This window comes from Rattus rattus, chromosome 15, assembly GCF_011064425.1.
Source record: "Rattus rattus isolate New Zealand chromosome 15, Rrattus_CSIRO_v1, whole genome shotgun sequence".
Lineage (NCBI taxonomy): Eukaryota > Metazoa > Chordata > Mammalia > Rodentia > Muridae > Rattus > Rattus rattus.
Genome location: NC_046168.1, coordinates 71,500,965 through 71,521,805, shown reverse-complemented (window position 1 = coordinate 71,521,805; position 20,841 = coordinate 71,500,965). Strand labels below are relative to the sequence as shown.

General features: G+C 41.3%; 1 protein-coding gene across 1 annotated transcript; it reads left to right on the top strand.

The window, feature by feature from the left end:
* Positions 1-1,444: 1,444 nt before the first annotated feature.
* On the top strand, positions 1,445-19,847 carry LOC116884853 (interferon-inducible GTPase 1-like). Its single transcript, XM_032886096.1, has 2 exons — positions 1,445-1,544; positions 17,820-19,847. Exon 2 carries the CDS (start codon positions 17,841-17,843, stop codon positions 19,071-19,073), a length of 1,233 nt encoding a protein of 410 aa, XP_032741987.1. The 5' UTR covers positions 1,445-1,544; positions 17,820-17,840; the 3' UTR covers positions 19,074-19,847.
* The last annotated feature ends 994 nt before the right edge of the window (positions 19,848-20,841 follow it).

Genomic DNA, 20,841 nt, shown 5'->3' with positions numbered 1-20,841 from the left:
TGCCCCACTTGGGGATCCATCCCATATGCAGCCAACAAACATAGACACTATTGCTGATGCTAAGAAGTGTTTACTGACAGGAGCCTGACATGGGTGTCACCTGAGAGGCTCTGCGAGAGCCCTACTGATACAGATGATGATGCTTGCAGCTAACCATTGGTCTGAACGAGGGGACCCCAATGAAGGAATTAGAGAAAAGTCCAAAGTAGCTGAAGGGGTTTGCAACCCATAGGAAGAGCAACAATATCAACCAACCAGACCCTACCAGAACTCCCAGGGACTAAAGCACCAACCAATGAGTACACATTAAGGAACCCATGACTCCAGCCACATATGTAGCAGAGGATGACATTGTCCAGCATAAATAGGAGAAAAAGACCTTGCCTGTGAAGGCTCATTTCCCCAATGTAAGGTAATGCCAGTGTGTTGAGTTAGGAATGGGTGGATAGGAATGGGAGCATCCTCACAGAAGCAGGGGGAAGGGGGATGGGCTATGGGATAGGGGGCAAAGGGTATAACATTTGAAATGTAAATACACAAAATATCCAAGAAACATTAAATTTAAAAAAGACGGGGTTGGGGATTTGGCTCAGTGGTAGAGAGCTTGCCTAGGAAGCGCAAAGTCCTGGGTTAAATCCCCAGCTCCGAAAAAAAGAACCACGAAAAAAAAAAAAAAAAAAACTAAAAAAAAAAAAAAAAAAAAAAAAATTAAAAAGACAAGAATATCCAGTCCTAATTATAATATATATATTAATATAATATATAAATATACATCTTATACATATACACGTAATTCTATTTCCAAGGCAGAGGAATGGTTGTGGAAGAGTTAGTTTAAAAAAAAGTGTAAGAGCCAGTGTCAGTAGTGGACAAAACTATGTCTTCAGGACAGAGCAAGACAGCTGGACATATGAACTCCAGTGACTGTGACATCATGTGTAAAACCTGTCAATCCCCAAGCTAGAACAAATCCCTGCATTGGCAGGGGAGTTGACAATGACAAGAATTAAGGAACGTGAGTCTCCAGTTGGGAGGAAATAGGTTGCATCGTGGCTGAAACTGTAATTGGCATCTGCAATATATGTGTTGTGTGACATTAGTTCAGGTTGCATTTGTGGAGTCGTGGATAAGGAAAACCATCTTTCAAGGATTGGGTTCCAGCCTAGTTAGTGAACTGTGTCTCTGTGTGCCCCCTCAGCTTCCAATGACACCCCCCATTGTTATGTTAGAAATGTGTAGCTTTTTCTGCTAACAAGTGAAGTGATAATAGAATGAGAAGCCGCTCTAAGTTTCATTTTCAATTTCTCTTCTGGGAAATGCAGGAGGTTCTGAGAGCAGCTAGATCTGTGTTCCTCCATGATTGGCCAACACACACTGAGAGGGGCGGGGCAGAAGCCAGAAGGGCGTGTAAGTCTGTGGATCTGACTTGAGCCACAGAGGAAGCAGGAAAGGGGGTTTCACGTGAAGAGACTAGAGAACACACAGGAGGGTGCTTCCGGCAGTGGAACTAAAGCGTATGAATCCACTGGGCACAGGAGTTTCTGGTAAGTGGCCAGGAGCATTCAGTTCTAATTTCTAACCCTCACTCGCTGTTTTCTCTAAAGAGCAAATAGGCAACAAGACATTTAGGAACATGCCCAGACAGTGAGGATGCTCAGCTTGAAAGCTAGAGGGGCTTTGGTGGGAGTCGGACAGGACTGGCTTGTGGATGGTCTTTGCGCACATCACTCAAGTTGAGGTAGATCTAAGGGAATGATCTGGGTGTCGGTTTTTGGCAAAACTTATCCAACTGATTTGCTTGTCTCTAATTCCTCTTCCTGAAATGGCCGTAATGAATGTTTCATGTAACACAGTATCTCGGCAGCGTGTAAGACTTAGTTCTGTCTCAGGCTCATCTTGCTTCCTAGTTCAGGGTCAACTCTTTCATTCCTAACATTCCTGAGGACCTGGCCTGTGGAGAAGAGGTCTCTCAGCATGGTGCCTCTGCTGGAGCTGGCTGCAGAAATCTGGTCTCTGGAAATCCTGTTCACTGCGGTTTTCTTTATTGCAAAGCAGGAGCACTAAGGAAGGGTCTTCTCTGCATCTGTAAAGGAACGTGTGCTGTGTCAGGGTGGAATGGCAACTGTCCTTTGGATAGGCTTCCATTTGTAATGCTCGCCTTGTGTGGGAAGCATTGAAGACAGCTATTATACTGGAGGCTCCATCGAAAAACCAGGAGCTAGAACTGAATGAGAGGGGAAAACTGAAAAGACAAGAACAGCTGTGTGCCTTCGGGGACATTCTCTCTGTGTTCTGCAGGGGACTGTCCCTGTCAAAAGTAGATCTGCCTATGGTGTCATTTATCTAATCCTGCTATTATTTAATCTGGTTATCTTCTCTTTCAGAACATTGTCTTTACTCATGTCTTCCTTGCCACAGACACAGGTGACCTTGCCCTGCCACTTCAGCAGAGAACTCTACTCCGTTCTTGTGCCTCACTGTTCTCGCCAGCTCTTGAAGCTCACACATCACTCTGAGTACACCTAATGGATACTCAGCAATGAGCTGCTCAGGCAGCACTCAGGGAAGATGATCTGCTGTGTGCTTCCTCTCTTCCTAAGCTCTGTCACCCCAAATCTACCAGTCTGTAGTGACTGGTATGAAAAGAAAGTCCCCATTTAGAGGAAGTTTCTGCATATGCCCCAGGACTGGCCCTCAACCTACAGTCAGACACAGTGGATGAAATCCTTCACATGTCTCTGTTTTCCTGTGGTTTGAGTAGAACAGTTGGCATAAAGGGTTACTCATGCAGGTTTTACAAAGCACTCAAAACAATTTCCTTCTTAATTGTCCTGTACAACTGACCCCAGGACGCCGCCTGCCAAGGGCCCGATCAAGAGATCATTCACTCATAGATTTGTAATCTTGGCATCCCTGTCTGCTAAGACTTAGGAGTGTGAGTAGGGAGTCAGAATTATTGGGGAAGGAGCATGAAGCATTTCTGTTTTGAACATTATTGGGTATGAAACAAAATCTCTGTGTAATAAGTAGGGTCTGCTGTGGCTTTCTAGCTGTGCCATACAAAATGTCTCCTCCAGAGGTTCCTAAAAGTCTATAGAGAGAAAATATCACCCTGAGTGAAAAGCACCAACAGAGACACATGTGTTCCTAACAACCATGTTCTTCACTGCATCAAGATAAAGGGAGACTCCAATTCAGATCCCAGTGGCCCCAGCAATGTAAAAATAAAATTCAAAAGTTATATTGTATGTAGCATGTACACTGTATACCCACTGAACTTTCCCTGGATGAAATCCTTATGGTGCCTCTCAGAACTGACTTGACATGACAGGACTTCAGTATTAACCCGACAATTAGGTTGTTTGATCGTCCATGTTATTACAAAGCAACCACAGACAATAGAGTAATGTCAAAGCTGAGACTGAGGACGTGTTGAAGGAGAGCATGTAGGCAGAGTGATCGACTGTGAATAGATTTAGAAGTAGGGCTTAAGTCCACTTATTGATTTCATATCGGTAAGACAGAAAGAGGAGGCCCCAGGGTGTCAGGAGTTTGCTGTTCCCTTAACAAATAATGGTGAGGCCCACCATGCCCTTTCACAGTTTACTGTTCATAATACCCCTATCCCCTACCCCTGCCCTCTTCTTCTATGAAGGTGTTCCCCCACCCAACCACCCGCCCCTTCCCACCTCCCTGCCCTGACATTCCTCTACACTGGGGGTGTCCAGCCTTGAAAAGACCAAGGTGTTCCACAAGGCCATCCTCTGCTACATATGCAGCTAAAGCCATGGGTCTGTCCATGTGTACACTTCGGATGGTGCTTTAGACTGTGGAAGCTCTGTTGGTTGGTATTGTTCTTATGAGGTTGCAAACCCCTTCAGCTCTGAAACTTTGATTGAACAGCACTTTTAATCAGATATTTATTTATTTACATTTAAAATGTTATTCCCTTTCCTTGTTTCTGGTTCATAAGCCCTCTAACTCCTCCAATTCCCCCATCTTCCATAAGGGTGTCCCCCTCCCAATCCATCCTCCCTTACTGCCCTTCCCCGACACTCCCGTACACTGGGGGTCCAACCTAGGCAGGACCAAGGGCTTCTCCTTCTATTGGTGTCCAGCAAGGCCATCTTCTGCTACATATGCAGTTGGAGCCCAGGGTCAGTCCATGTATAGTTTTGGGTAGTGGTTTGGTTCCTGGAAGCTCTTGTCGGTTGGCATTGTTGTTCTTATGGGCTTACAAGTCCCCTCATCTCTTTCAATCCTTCCTCTAATTCCCCCAAAGGGGGACCTGTTCTCAGTTCAGTGGTTTGCTGCTAGAATTCACCTCTGTATTTGATATGCTCTGGATGCATCTCTCAGGAGACATCTATACCCAGTCCCTTTCCACATGCACTTCACAGATTCATCAATCTTATCTAGTTTTGGTGGCTGTATAAATATGGGCCACATGTGGGGCAGGCTCTGAATGGCTGTTCCTTCAGTCTCTGCTCTAAACTTTGCCCCCATGTCCACTCCTATGGATATTTTTGGTCCCCCTATTAAGACAGAGTGGGAGCATCCGCATTTTTGTCATCCTTATACTTGAGCTTCCTGTGGTCTGTGGATTGCATCTTGGATAGTTTGAGCTGTTGGGCTAATATCCACTTATCAATGAGTGCATACCATGTGTGTTTTTCTGTGATTGTGACTCAGGATGATATTTTCTAGTTCATTCCATTTGCCTATGAATTTCATGAAGTCATTGTTTTTGATTGCTGAGTAATATTCCATTGTATATGTACCACATATTTTTTAATCCATTCCTCTGTTGAAGGGCATCTGGGTTCTTTCCAGCTTCTGGCTATTATAAATAAGGCTGCTATGGACATAGTGGAGCATGTCTCTTTGTTATATGTTGGAGCATTTTGGGAGAGGTATAGCTGGGTCCTCAGGTAGTTCAGTATCCAATTTTCTGAGGAAGCTCCAGACTGATTTCCAGAGTGGTTGTACTAGTTTGCAATCCCACCAACAATGGAGGAATGCTCCTCTTTCTCCACATCCTCCCCAGCATCTGCTGTCACCTGAGTTTTTTACCTTAGTCATTCTGACTTGCATGAGGTGGAATCTCAGGGTTGTTTTTATTTGCATTTCCCTGATGACTAAGGATGTTGAACATTTCTTTAGGTGCTTTTCGGCCATTCGATATTTCTCACCTGAGAATGTTTTGTTTAGCTCTGTACCCCACATTTTAATAGGGTTATTTGACTCTATGGAATCTCTGTTCTTCAGTTCTTTATATATTTTGGATATTAGCCCTCTATCAGATATAGGATTGGTAAAGATCTTTTCCAATCTGCTGGTTGTTGTTTTGTCCTAATGACAGTGTCCTTTGCCTTACAGAAGCTTTGCAGTTTTATCAGGTCCTATTTGTCAATTCTTGATCTTAAAGCATAAGCCACTGATATTTTGTTCAAGAAATTTTCCCCCGGGGCTGGAGAAATGGCTCAGAGGTTATGAGCACTGACTGCTCTTCCAGAGGTCCTGAGTTCAATTCCCAGCAACCACATGGAGGCTCACAACCATCTGTAATGGGATCTGATGCCCTCCTCTGGTGTCTGAATACAGCTACAGTGTACTCATACAAATAAATAAATAAATAAATAAATAAATAAATAAATAAATAAATAAATAAATAAATTTTTAAAGAAAGACATTTTCCCCAGTGCCCACGCGATCGAGATTCTTCCCCACTTTTTCCTCTATTAGTTTCAGTGTATCTGGTTTGATGTGAAGGTCCTTGATCCACTTGGACATAAACTTTGTACAGGGGAATAAGAATAGATTGACTTGTATTCTTCTACATGTTGACCTCCAGTTGAACCAGCACCATTTGTCAAAAATGCTGTCTTTTTTCCATTGAATGGTTTTAGCTCCTTTGTCAAAGATCAAGTGACCATAGATAAGTGGGTTCATTTCTGGGTCTTCAATTCTATTCCCTTGATCTATCTGCCAGTCTCTGAACCAATATTATACAGTTTTTATTACTATTGCTCTGTAATACTGCTTAAGGTCAGAGACAGTGATTCCCCCAGAAGTTCTTCTCTTGTTGAGTAGAGTTTTCACTATCCTGGGTTTTTTGTTATTCCAAATGAAATTTCAAATTGCTCTCCCTGTCTCTATGAAGAATTCAGTTGGAATTTTGATCAGGATTGCATTGAATCTGTAGGTTGTATTTGGCATAGTGGCCATTTTTACTATATTCATCCTGCTAATCCATGAGCACAGGGGGATCTTTCCATCTTCTGAGATCTTCTTCAATTTCTTTCTTCAGAGATTTGAAGTTCTTATCATACAAATGTGGTTAAAGTCACATCAAGGTAATTTATATTATTTGCGACTATTGTGAAGGGTGTCATTTCCCGAATTTCTTTCCCATCCTGTTTTTCCTTTGAATAGAGGAAGGCTACTGATTTGTTTGAGATAATTTTATACCCAGCCACTTTGCTGAAGTTGTCTATCAGGCTTAGTAGATTTCTGGTGGAATGTTTGGGGTCACTTAAGTATACTATCATATTATCCACAAATAGTGATATTTTGACTTCTTCCTTTCCACTTTGTATCCCTTTGTATCCTCCTCTTGTTGTCTGATTGCTCTGGCTAGGACTTTGAGGACTATATTGAATAAGTAGGGAGAGAGAGGACAAACTTGTCTAGTCCCTGATTTTAGTGGGATTGCTTCAAGTTTCTCTCCATTAAGTTTGATGTTAGCTAAGGGTTTGCTGTATATTGTTTTTACTACCTTTATGTATGGGCCTTGAATTCCTGATCTTTCTAAGACTTTTAAGATGAAAGGTTGTTGAATTTTGTCAAATGCTTTCTCAGCATCTAATGAAATGATCATGTAGTTTTTAATATTTGAGTTACTTTATATAGTGGATTACGTTGATGAATTTCCATATATTGAGCCATCCCTGCACGCCTGGGATGAAGCCTACTTGATCATGGTGGATGATTGTTTTGATGTGCTCTTGGATTTGGTTTGCCAGAATTTTATTGAATATTTTTGTGTCAATATTCATAAGGGAAACTGGTCTGAAGTTCTCTTTCTTTGTTGGGTCTTTGTGTGGTTTAGGAATAAGAGTAATTGTGACTTCATAGAAGGAATTCGGTAGTGCTCCATCTGTTTCAATTTTGTGGAATAGTTTGGATAATATTGGTATGAGGTCTTCTATGAAAGTCTGACAGAATTTTGCACTAAACCCATCTGGTCCTGGGATCTTTTTGGTTGGGAGACTTTTAATAATTACTTCTGTTTCTTTAGGAGTTATGTGGTTGTTTAGATGGTTTATCTGTTCCTGATTTAACTTTGGTACCTGGTATCTGTCTAGAAAATGTACCATTTCCTCCAGATTTTCAAGTTTTGTTGAATATAGGCTTTTGTAGTAGGATCCGTGATTTTTTTTTAAATTTCCTCAGATTCTGTGGTTATGTCTCCCTTTTCGTCTCTGATTTTGTTAATTTGGACACACTCTCTGTTCCCTCTGGTTAGTTTGGCTAAGGGTTTATCTATCTTGTTGATTTTCTCAAAGAATCAGCTCTTGGTTTTGTTGTTTCTTGGTATAATCCTTTTGGTTTCTATTTGGTTGATTTCATCCCTGAGTTTGATTATTTCCTGCCTTCTACTCCTCTTGGGTGTATTTGCTTCTTTTTGTTCTTGATCTTTTAGGTGTGCTGTCAAGCTGCTGATGTATGCTCTCTCCTGTGTCTTTTTGGAGGCACTCATAACTATGAGTTTTCCTCTTAGCACAGCTTTCATTGTGTCCCATCAGTTTGGGTAGGTTGTACTTTCATTTTCTTTAAATTCTAAGGAGTCTTTAATTTCTTTCTCTATTTCTTCCATGACTAAGTTATCATTGAGTAGAACATTGTTCAACCTCCATGTGTATGTGGGCTTTCTGTTGTTATTGTTGTTATTGAAGACCAGTCATGGTCTGTGGTGATCTGATAGGATGCATGAGATTATTTCTATCTTCCTCTATCTCTTGAGGCCTGTTTTGTGACTGATTATATGATCAATTTTGGAGAAAGTACCATGAGGTGCTAAGAAAAAGGTATATTCTTTTGTTTAGGATGGAATGTTCTATAAATATGTGTTAAGTCCATTTGGTTCATAACTTCTATTAGTTTCTCTATGTTTCTATTTAATTTCTGTTTCCATGATCTGTCCATTGATGAGAGTTGGGTGTTGAAATCTCCTACTATTATTGTATGAGGTGCAATGTGTTCTTTGAGCTTTAGTAATTTTTTTTTAATAGATGGAGGCGCCCTTACATTTAGAGCATAGCTATTTAGGATTGAGACTTCATCTTGGTGGATTTTTCCTTTGATGAATACAAAGTGTCCTTCCTTATCTTTTTTGATGATTTTTGGTTGAAAGTTGATTTTATTTGATATTAGAATGGCTACTCCAGCTTGTTTCTTTGGACCATTTGCATGGAAAGTTTTTTTCCAGCCTTTTACTCTGAATGAAGTGTCTGTCTTTGTTTCTGAGATGTATTTCCTGTATGCAGCAAAATGCTGGGTCCTCTTTATGTATCCACTCTGTTAGTCATGTCTTCTTATTGCAGAATTGAGTCCATTGATGTGGAGAGATATTAAGGAATAGTGATTATTGCTACCTATTATTTTTGTATTTAAAGGTAGAATTATGTTTGCGTGTCTCTCTTCTTTTGATTTTCTTGCAAGGAGATTACTTTCTTCCTTTTTCTAGGGTGTAGTTTCCCTCCTTGTTTGTGCTTTTCCATCTATTACCCTTTGTAGGGCTGGACTCATAGAAAGATATTGTGTAAATTTGGTTTTGTCATGGGATATCTTGGTGTCTCCCTCTTTGTTAATTCAGAGATTTGCTGAATATAGTAGCCTGGGCTGGCATTTGTGTTCTCTTAGGGTCTGTATGATATCTGCCCAAGGATCTTCTGGCTTTCATAGTCTCTGGTGAGAAATCTGGTGTAATTCTGATAGGTCTGCCCTTATATGTTATTTGAACTTTTTCCCTTACTGCTCTTAATATTCTTCCTTTGTTTTGTGCATTTGTTTTGACTATTATGTGATGGAAGAAATTTCTTTTCTGGTCCAATCTATTTGGTGTTCTGTAGGCTTCTCATGTGTTTATGGGCTGTAGGTTAGGGAACTTTTCTTCTATAATTTTGTTGAAGATATTTACTGAACCTTTAAGTTGGGAGTCTTCATTCTCTTCTATACCTACTACCCTTATGTTTGATCTTCTCATTGTGTCCTGGATTTCCTGTATGTTTTGGGCTAGGGGCTTTTTGAGTTTTACATTATCTTTGAGGGTTGTGTCGATGTTTTCTATGGTGTCTTCTGCCCCCGAGATTCTTTTATCTCTTATCTCTTGTATTCTGTTGATGATGCTTGCATCTATGACTCGTGATCTCTTCCCTAGGTTTTATATCTCCAGGTTTGTCTCTCTTTGTGCTTTTTTTGTTGTTTCTATTGCCATTTTTAAATCCTGCACAGTTTTGTTCACCTGTTTGCTTTTGTTTTCCTGTAATTCTTTCAGGGATTTTTGTGTTTCCTCTTTAAGGGCATCTACTTGTTTACTTGTGTTGTCCTGTATTTCATTAAGGGAGTTCTTTATGTTCTTCTTAAAGTCCTCCATTATTATCATAAAATGTGATTTTAAATCTAAATCTTGCTTTTCTGGTGTGTTTGTATATCCAGTATTTGCTCTGGTGGGAGAACTGGGCTCTGATGATGCCAAGTAGTCTTGGTTTCTGTTGCTTAGGTTCCTCCACTTGCCTCTTGCCATCAGGTTTTCTCTGGTGTTAGTCTTGCTGTTTCTGACAGTGTCTTGACCCTCCTTTAGATCTCAGTGTCAGCATTCCTGTAGACCTGCTTTCCTGTTTTTTTTTTTTTCAACTGGTTCTGGAAACAGAGTGCTCTTCTCTCAGGTGTGTAGCCACTCCTGGAGGCTGGCTTTCAGCTCTTGGAGCAGGCAGAAACAGAAGGATCCTGCCCCTGACTGCTCTTAGGCCCCTGTGCCCAGGGAGCACAGATGGCACTAGGCAATTTCCTCTTGGGTCAAGAATGTGGGCAGAGAGTAGTCTCCTCTGATTTCTCAGGAGTGTCCACACTTCTGAGGGTCCGGCTCTCTCCCCCACGGGATTTGGGTGCATGGAGCTGTTTGACCAGTTCAATTCAATTCTGGGCACAGAGCTGGACTGCAGGTTCCTGCAGCTGACTACTGTGATATTCCTGTGTCCAGAGGCACTCTGGAATTTCCTCTTGGGCTAAGGATGTGGGCAAATTTGGGCAGAAGTGGCAGTCTGTCCTGTGGTCTCAGGATCATCTGCACTTCTGAGTGTTCAGCTCTCTCCCCCATGGGCTTTGGGAGCAGGAAGCTGTGGGATGGGATCAGTTCAGTTCTGGGCACAGCCAGAAACTAGAAGTGCCCTGTTTCAGAGGACTTCTGCCTTTCTGTGTCCTGAGTCCACCAGGCAGGTCACTTGGAGCAGAAAAGTTGGTCTTACCTATGCTCTCAGATGTGTAGTCACTCCTGGTGGCTGGCTTTCAGCTCTTGGCTCAGACAGGAACTGGAAGGGTCCAGCCCCTGACTGCTCCTAGGTCCCTGTGCCCAGGGGGCACAGATGACAATTTCCTCTTGGGTCTGGAATGTGGGCAGAGAGTATTCTCCTCTGATTTCTCAGGAGTGTCTGCACTTCTGAGGGTCCAGCTCTCCCTGCAATGGAGAGCTGTTTGAGGGAGCTCAAACAGCATTTTTTAGAAAACCATCCACAGGCAACTATAGAGCCTATCTATCACAATGACTAGCCCAGCAAGATGACCCAATGGTGCAATTGTGACACTTAATATTGGAGGTGACCAATTGGATTGGATTCATCCAATGAGGGATGAGTACCCAGGATGAATAGAAGATATTATTATTAAACAAAAATAAATCAAATCTCATCCATAAAGAGCAAATAAACAAAACAGACAGTCCTTGAAAGCAACACAAATGTCCAATGAATACATGGCAATAATGTTTGCAAAATCTTTAACCCAGGAAAAGGCAAATGAAAAACTACACTTAGGAGCTAATGAGATGGTTCAGTGGTTAAGAGAGCTTGCTTCATAATTGTGATGACCCAAGTTCACATCCCAGCAAGCATGTAACAAGCTGGGCAAACCAGCAAATGTCTATAACGCAGAGTGTTTTCAGAAATAAGGGGATTTCTTTTTTTATTGGTTATTTTATTTATTTACATTTCACATGTTATCCCCCTTCCCGGTTTCCACTCCACCTTCCCCCCTGCCTCTATGAGGGTGCTATGCCACCCACCCACTCCCTCCTGCTTCAGTGCCCTAGTATTCCCATACACTGGGTCATCTAATCTCTACAGGACTAAGGAACTCCCTCCCAGTGATGCCCAATAAGGCCATCCTCTGCTACGGATCCAGCTGGAGTCATGGGTCCCCCCATTTATACTTTCGTTGGTGGTTTAGTTTCTGGAAGCTTTGAGGGGGGTCTGGTTGATTGATATTGTTGCTTTTCCTGTGGGAATTCAAACCCCTTCAGGTCCTTCAGTCCTTGTCCTAAATTCTTCACTGAAAGGAAGGCCATCCAGAGAAAAGGCCATCCAGAGACTGCCCTACCTGGGGATCCATCCCATCTGCAGACACCAAACCCAGACACTGTTGCTGATGCCACAAATAAGAGGTTTTCTTAGGCTTGTTTGCCTCCAGTCTAGGAGAGAAGGGAGCCCCAGATTCTGGGAAACCCTTTTTGAGAGGAATAGACACAGAGTGGAGGTAAAGGAGAACCAATGACTTCTTCTGGCCTCTGCACACACAAGCACCCCACAACATACACATGCTATCACCCTCTAATAAATTAATAAATATATATAGATAACTCTTAAAACACAAAGGGCATTGAGAGTTCATCTCACCCAGGAAACATAGCTATCAACTATCAAGGGTAAAGTCACACAAATGTTGGAGAGGAGGAGGTGAGAGGGAAGGAACACCTCAATATTATTGATTGGTGGGAGTACAGAAATGAAAATTAGTTCTGCTACCCTAAACAAATATCATGGTGTGTTCCCCACAAAATACAAAGAGAAAAGTTCACACACTCCCATATGAGGATACTGAGCTTTCCCAGTATCATGTGTTGAAGATACAGTCTTTTCTTCTGTGTATAATTTTTTGAACCCTCTGTCAGATATTCCATGATTGGGTTTCTTTCTGGGCCATCTATCCAGTCTTAGCCTGAATTTCTGTGCGTGGGTTGGTAGCTTGATGGCTTGGGAATTCCACCTTCCTTGGTGTCACTGTGATTTCAGTCTACATTGCCCACGAGCATTATGATATATCCAAAATGGCTTCTTTACTCATGCTGACTGTGGTTTCTCACAGATCTGCTGTCAATCTGTGTGAAGTTTAGGAGTGGTTTTTCTATCCTGTGAAAGATATAACTAGAATTTTCCTCATATCCAAAGATGAATTTTACTAATACAGCAAATTAATCAATACTAATTCTCCCACTTCATGAGCATGGAAGACCTTTACAACTTCTAATATCTTCTCCCACTCCTTTCTTCAAAGGTTCAAGTATAAATAAAATACATAAATATTTATTTATAAATAAAATAAAATAAATAAAAATTGTAGAAATCTTTGGCCTCCTCAACTATGCATATACCCTGTTATTCATATTTTAGATATTTGGATGGGACTTCACCCTTATTTATTTCTTAAGAAGTTTGTTGCTGCCATATGAAATAACTACTTACTGATTTTTGTGTTGATATTATATCCTGCTACTTTGCTGAAAGTACTCAAAATAATATTCTGTATTAGTGTTCTTTCTACTGATATAAAAAGACATGACCAAAAGCAACTTTGGGAGGAAGGGATTTATTCGGCTTATATATTCTGGGACACAGTCCATCAAAGAAAGTCAAGGTGAGAACTGAAGTTGAGGCCATGCAGGTGACCTGCTTAATGGCTACCACCACCACCCTGTACCAACCCCATTTCTCTCATTCTCCATAAAAATATATTCAAAAAGAATATTAATGTTGGCTAGATGTGGATAAGCATTTAGATAATTCTATATCTATAAGTTTTAGCCATGTGTATGTGTGCACATCCAACTATGTTTATACACTATTGGGTATTGAACCCAGGGCCTTATTCATGCCAGAAGCATTTTACCAAATGAGCTACTTTCCAGTGCACAGGTGGATGATTTTTATACAGTAAAATATTAACATAAAGCAGAGCTAAATAATAGTTCAAGCACACTGAACTGTTAAATGGAGTAAATCGGTTTTAACATGATCTTTAAGGGTAAAGAAGCTTCAGATTATTGTTGAAAGTTTTCATTCCCATGGAGATAGGTTCCACGTTATGGAAAAGACACTAGAAAAGTAATTAATTAACAATAATTATGTCAAATAAAATTGCTAAAAGTAGAAGTGTAAAAGGAAGGTTTATGTGACTATTGGGGAAACAACATTTACTAAACATTGATGACAATTATTATTTTGCTTCTCAGTTTGAGAAATTACACTTAAGGTAGTTAAAATTCATTGTAACTTGAAAGCACATTCTGAAGAAAGCGTGCCTGGGTGGAAAAACATCTTGGATGTGCATGTAAGCTCCAGTCTAATTAGAGGCAACAGGATTGCTCCAATTCCAAAACTAGTTGGCTAAGGGGCACATGCGGATGGTGATGTGAATACTCCTACTTCGGTTGACTTTTTTTTTTTTTATTAACGTGAGTATTTCTTATTTACATTTCCAGTGTTACTCCCTTTCCCAGTTTCCGGGCAAACATCCCCCTAATCCCTCCCCCTCCCCTTCTTTATGGGTGTTCCCCTCCCCACGCTCCCCCCATTGCCGCTCTCCCCCCAACAATCACGTTCACTGGGAGTTCAGTCTTAGTAGGACCAAGGGCTTCCCCTTCCACTGGTGATCTTACTAGAATATTCATTGCTACCTATGAGGTCAGAGTCCAGGGTCAGTCCATGTATAGTCTTTAGGTAGTGGCTTAGTCCCTGGAAGCTCTGGTTGCTTGGCATTGTTGTTCATAAGGGGTCTTGAGCTCTTTCAAGCTCTTCCAGTTCTTTCTCTGATTCCTTCAACAGGGGTCCTATTCTCAGTTCAGTGGTTTGCTGCTGGCATACGCCTCTGTGTTTGCTTATTCTGGCTGTGTCTCTCAGGAGAGATCTACATCCGGCTCCTGTCAGCCTGCCCTTCTTTGCTTCATCCATCTTGTCTAATTGGATGGCTGTATATGTATGGGCCACATGTGGGGCAGGCTCTGAATGGGTGTTCCTTCTGTGTCTGTTTTAATCTTTGCCTCTCTCTTCCCTGCCAAGGGTATTCTTGTTCCCCTTTTAAAGAAGGAGTGAAGCATTCACATTTTGATCATCCATCTTGAGTTTCATTTGTTCTATGCATCTAGGGTAATTCAAGCATTTGGGCTAATAGCCACTTATCAATGAGTGCATACCATGTGTGTTTTTCTGTGATTGTGTTACCTCACTCAGGATGATATTTTCCAGTTCCGACCATTTGCCTACGAATTTCATAAAGTCATTGTTTTTGATAGCTGAGTAATATTCCATTGTGTAGATGTACCACATTTTCTATATCCATTCCTCTGTTGAAGGGCATCTGGGTTCTTTCCAGCTTCTGGCTATTATAAATAAGGCTGCGATGAACATAGTGGAGCACGTGTCTTTGTTATATGTTGGGGCATCTTTTGGGTATATGCACAAGAGAGGTATAGCTGGATCCTTAGGCAGTTCAATGTCCAATTTTCTGAGGAACCTCCAGACTGATTTCCAGAATGGTTGTACCAGTTTGCAACCCCACCAACAATGGAGGAGTGTTCCTCTTTCTCTGCATCCTCGACAGCATCTTCTGTCACCTGAGTTTTTGATCTTAGCCATTCTCACTGGTGTGAGGTGAAATCTCAGGATTGTTTTGATTTGCATTTCCCTTATGACTAAAGATGTTGAACATTTCTTTAGGTGTTTCTCAGCCATTCGGCATTCCTCAGCTGTGAATTCTTTGTTTAGCTCTGAACCCCAATTTTTAATAGGGTTATTTGTCTCCCTGCAGTCTAACTTCTTGAGTTCTTTGTGTATTTTGGATATAAGGCCTCTATCTGTTGTAGGATTGGTAAAGATCTTTTCCCAATCTGTTGGTTGCCGTTTTGTCCTAACCACAGTGTCCTTTGCCTTACAGAAGCTTTGCAGTTTTATGAGATCCCATTTGGCGATTCTTGATCTTAGAGCATCAGCCATTGGTGTTTTGTTCAGGAAATTTTTTCCAGTGCCCATGTGTTCCAGATGCTTCCCTAGTTTTTCTTCTATTAGTTTGAGTGTATCTGGTTTGATGTGGAGGTCCTTGATCCACTTGGACTTTAGCTTTGTACAGGGTGATAAGCATGGATCGATCTGCATTCTTCTACCTGATGACCTCCAGTTGAACCAGCACCATTTGCTGAAAATGCTATCTTTTTTCCATTTGATGGTTTTGGCTCCATTGTCAAAAATCAAGTGTCCGTAGGTGTGTGGGTTCATTTCTGGGTCTTCAATTCTGTTCCATTGGTCTATCTGTCGTCTCTGTACCAATACCATGCAGTTTTTATCACTATTGCTCTGTAATATGGCTTGAGTTCAGGGATAGTGATTCCCCCTGAAGTCCTTTTATTGTTGAGAATAGCTTTGGCTATTCTGGGTTTTTTGCTATTCCAGATGAATTTTCAAATTGTTCTGTCTAACTCTTTGAAGAATTGGATTGGTATTTTGATGGGGATTGCATTGAATCTGTAGATCGCTTTTGGTAGAATGACCATTTTTACTATATTAATCCTGCCAATCCATGAGCATGGGAGATCTTTGCATCTTCTGAGGTCTTCTTCAATTTCTTTCTTCAGAGTCTTGAAGTTCTTATTGTACAGATCTTTTACTTGCTTGGTTAAAGTCACACCGAGGTACTTTATATTATTTGGGTCTATTATGAAGGTGTCGTTTCCCAATTTCTTTTTCGGCTTGTTTCTCTTTTTTGTAGAGGAAGGCTACTGATTTATTTGAGTTAATTTTATACCCAGCCACTTTGCTGAAGTTGTTTATCGGCTTTAGTAGTTCTCTGGTGGAACTTTTGGGATCACTTAAATATACTATCATATCATCTGCAAATAGTGATATTTCGACTTCTTCTTTTCCAATCTGTATCCCCTTGACCTCCTTTTGTTGTCTGATTGTTCTGGCTAGAACTTCAAGAACTATATTGAATAAGTAGGGCGAGAGTGGGCAGCCTTGTCTAGTCCCTGATTTTAGTGGGATTGCTTCAAGTTTCTCTCCATTTAGTTTAATGTTAGCAACTGGTTTGCTGTATATGGCTTTTACTATGTTTAGGTATGGGCCTTGAATTCCTATTCTTTCCAGGACTTTTATCATGAAGGGGTGTTGAATTTTGTCGAATGATTTCTCAGCATCTAATGAAATGATCATGTGGTTTTGTTCTTTCAGTTTGTTTTATATAATGGATCACGTTGATGGTTTTCCAGATATTAAACCATCCCTGCATGCCTGGGATGAAGCCTACTTGATCATGGTGGATGATTGTTTTGATGTGCTCTTGGATTCGGTTTGCCAGAATTTTATTGAGTGTTTTTGCGTTGATATTCATAAGGGAAATTGGTCTGAAGTTCTCTTTCTTTGTTGGGTCTTTGTGTGGTTTAGGTATAAGAGTAATTGTGGCTTCATAGAAGGAATTCGGTAGTGCTCCATCTGTTTCAATTTTGTGGAATAGTTTGGATAATATTGGTATGAGGTCTTCTATGAAAGTCTGATAGAATTCTGCACTAAACCCATCTGGACCTGGGCTCTTTTTGGTTGGGAGACCTTTAATGACTGCTTCTATTTCCTTAGGAGTTATGGGGTTGTTTAACTGGTTTATCTGTTCCTGATTTAACTTCAGTACCTGGTATCTGTCTAGGAAATTGTCCATTTCCTGCAGATTTTCAAGTTTTGTTGAATATAGGCTTTTATAGTAAGATCTGATGATTTTTTTAATTTCCTCTGAATCTGTAGTTATGTCTCCCTTTTCATTTCTGATTTTGTTAATTTGGCCACACTCTCTGTGTCCTCTCGTTAGTCTGGCTAAGGGTTTATCTATCTTGTTGATTTTCTCAAAGAACCAACTTTTGGTTCTGTTGATTCTTTCTATGGTCCTTTTTGTTTCTACTTGGTTGATTTCGGCTCTGAGTTTGATTATTTCCTGCCTTCTACTCCTCCTGGGTGTATTTGCTTCTTTTTGTTCTAGACCTTTTAGGTGTGCTGTCAAGCTGCTGACATATGCTCTTTCCTGTTTCTTTCTGTAGGCACTCAGAGCTATGAGTTTTACTCTTAGCACAGCTTTCATTGTGTCCCATAAGTTTGGGTATGTTGTACCTTCATTTTCATTAAATTCTAAAAAGTCTTTAATTTTCTTTCTTTTTTTCTTCCTTGACCAGGTTATCATTGAGTAGAGCATTGTTCAATTTCCACGTATATGTGGGCATTCTTCCCTTATTGTTATTGAAGACCAGCTTTAGGTCGTGGTACTCTCGGTTGACTTTTAAAGTTTCCATCATAAAGGACTTACTGGAGAGCAAGTAGAAGTACATAAGAACCAGTCCACATCAGAATGTAGCAGGCTTCATTCCAGAGGACACAGTGTTTTCAGAGAGCAAAGCACCAAGGCGTTCCTCTGCCATCAGTCTCCTGCAACTTACTCTCCCTTCTTCCTTCCAGGGCCTTTGTTTGCTCAGTGTCATGGGTCAGCTGTTCTCTGGCACAGCTAAGAGTGAAGCCTTGTACTCCAGCTTCAGTGAATATTTTAAGAAGTTTAAGGCAGAAAACAAAATCATTTCTCAGGAAACCATCACATTGATTGAGTTATACCTGATAATAGAAGACCTTCAGCAGGCAAATAATGAAATTACTTCTGCATTGAGAAAACTTGCTAACACCCCACTCAATGTCGCTGTGATAGGAGAGTCTGGAACAGGGAAGTCCAGTTTCATCAATGTCTTCAGGGGGGTTGGGCATGAAGATGAAACTGCAGCTCCGATTGGGGTAGTGGAGACAACCATGAGGAGAACTCCATACAGACATCCCAACATTCCAAATGTGGTTATTTGGGATCTGCCGGGGATTGGAACCACAAATTTCCCACCGAAAGATTATCTGGAGAAAATGAAATTCTGTGAGTATGACTTCTTCATTATTATTTCAGCCACACGCTTTAGGAAAAACGATATAGACCTCGCCAAAGCAGTCAGCATGATGAAGAAGGATTTCTATTTTGTGAGAACCAAGATGGACATAGATCTAGAAAATGAAAGGGAATGCAAAGGCACCTTTAGCAGAGAAACCTTCCTGAAGCATATCCGAAGCCATTGTGTGACTATGTTTAAGAAGAATAACCTTCATGTGCCGCCGATCTTCCTGATCTCAAACAGAAATGTATCTGACTATGATTTCCCGATCCTGAAGACCATGCTGCAAAACAAACTTTCTACTCACACATATCACAACATTATGGTTTCCTTGCCTAATATTACAGAGGCAGCCATTGAAAGAAAACGCACCTTTATACAGCAGTTTATCTGGCTAGAAGCCTTCAAAGATGGAGTTTTGATGACTATTCCTGTAGTGGACACCCTCAAAGACAGTGATGTGGAGAAGTTAAAGATGAGTTTAAACCACTATCGAGTTCTCTTTGGAGTGGATGATGCAACCCTGCAGTTCATGGCGAAGGATTCCCAAGTGCCTGTTGAACAACTGAGAAAAATCATTAAATCTCCTTATTTGTTAGAAACTAAGAAAAGAAAAGCATTAGAAGGGATGCTTTTAAAATACATGGAGAAATCTGCCTCAGCTAATGGTGGGCTCCTGGCAACAGGTCTTTACTTTAGGAAATCCTTCTACTTACAACTTCTTTTCCTTGACACAGTGGCTGAAGATGCCAAAGTTCTCCTTAGAGAGACACATTCAAGAAACTAGTTCAGACTAGTTTAGGCCAAGCATGGAGGTGCACACCCTAACACCAGGACTCCACTCAGGAGGCAGAGGCAGGCACATGTCTGTGAGTTTGAAGGCAACCAAGCTAGGCTACATAGCGAATTCCAACTAGAGTTACCTGGTGAGGCCCTGCCTCAAAAGAACCAAGTCAATAAAAAATATGTAAGTTCAAGCTCAAGTCACCCACAGCCACGGACCATAACCATGTCATTAGCCAATCTGCTAACTACATGAGACACCTGAGGACCAGGCTCATTAGTGTGAATTATAACAGAATTCTCTCACTAGCTGATGTTCTCTCTCACTACGTACCTTTCTGTCTCTCAAACACACATGCGTGCACACATGCATGTGCGCATGTGCAAGCACACACACACACACACACACACACACACACACACGTACACACACGTATACACACATACATTCACTTGAACTTTACCTATTCCTGCTATCATCAAGCCTGTGTTAGAGAGTGACTAGCATGGTTTACAGATTCTCTCAACAGGAAGAACTTAAGACCAAAGTAGAAAGAAACCATAACCACAGATCGTAAGTTTGGTAATGAACAACAAACTCCTAAAAGTCCTGCCACATTCTTGCTAGGGATAATTACTAGAAAACATCTGTAATTCTGTGCCAGGAACCACTGGAGAACTCTGAATTCCTGTCATTACATGTCTTGCTTATGGTTATTTAGGATAAAACCTGTTTTAAGCCACACATGGCACCATAAAATATGTAATAAATTGTTGACTAAAAAAGAGTGTCTGCTGTTGTTATCCCCACTGCACCCTTGATATGCTACTGTTGATTATGGGAAATGATGCTTTTGTTCGCTGGTAATCTCAATTCTTGTTCACTGAGCTAACACTTCTCTGAATCGTAAAGAAATGTCTCATTTGCTGTATGGATGCATCATCTGTCATTTAAAAAGCCTGTGGCCTATGGGGTAGGCAGGAACTGAAAGATGGGATAACCAAGAGGAGAAAGAATTCTGGAATAAAGCGATACAGGATTGTTGTTGGTTATTAGTACCGCACATTTGCTCCTCCACAGGGCTCTGGGCCACTCCAGGTGCAGGACACAGGAAGTTGATGGAGTTTACTCCACTGCCAGGCTGCTGGCTGTTGGGATGTGGGAAGCCACATGACACCACTCCCGGGGTGGGGAAGCACCTTCTAACAGTAAGACAGAGCCTGAGCTGCTTCAGGGTTCCTAGGGCCTGTGAGGAGGCCAGAACCATCAGGTTTTCAGACTCTTAAGCATCCAGGCACTGTTGGGATGCAGAGGAAGAGCAGAGGAGTGGGGTAGGGGAGAAGGGGGAGCTCTGTCTGGTCCCTGGGAAGAGGGGTTCTGTGATCATTGACTGGACTGCCTTAGCCTTGAGTTTACTGATGGGGCCTGGCTAGGAGCACAGAGAGGCCATCTACAGATTAGGCAGCAACTCTGTAGGCAAAGGCCTTCTCTATGGCTCCCTATTGTGGATCCTAATGAAAAGAGAAGTCTGTGGTTTTAAGACATTTATTGTCATGGTGGAAAATAGATGGTTAAAACCATACCCCACTTCTCAGGTTAGGCCTGAGATTAAATACCTTTCACAGGGAAGAGTGTCTGGGAAGAAAAGGTGATTGGCTAAGCCTCCAGGCCTTTTTGTACCGCATTATAATGGAGATCTGTCTTGAGCCTGTGACCAGTGGTCACTTCCTCTACCTGTGGATGGGCTTGAGACATTGCCCTTACATGACTG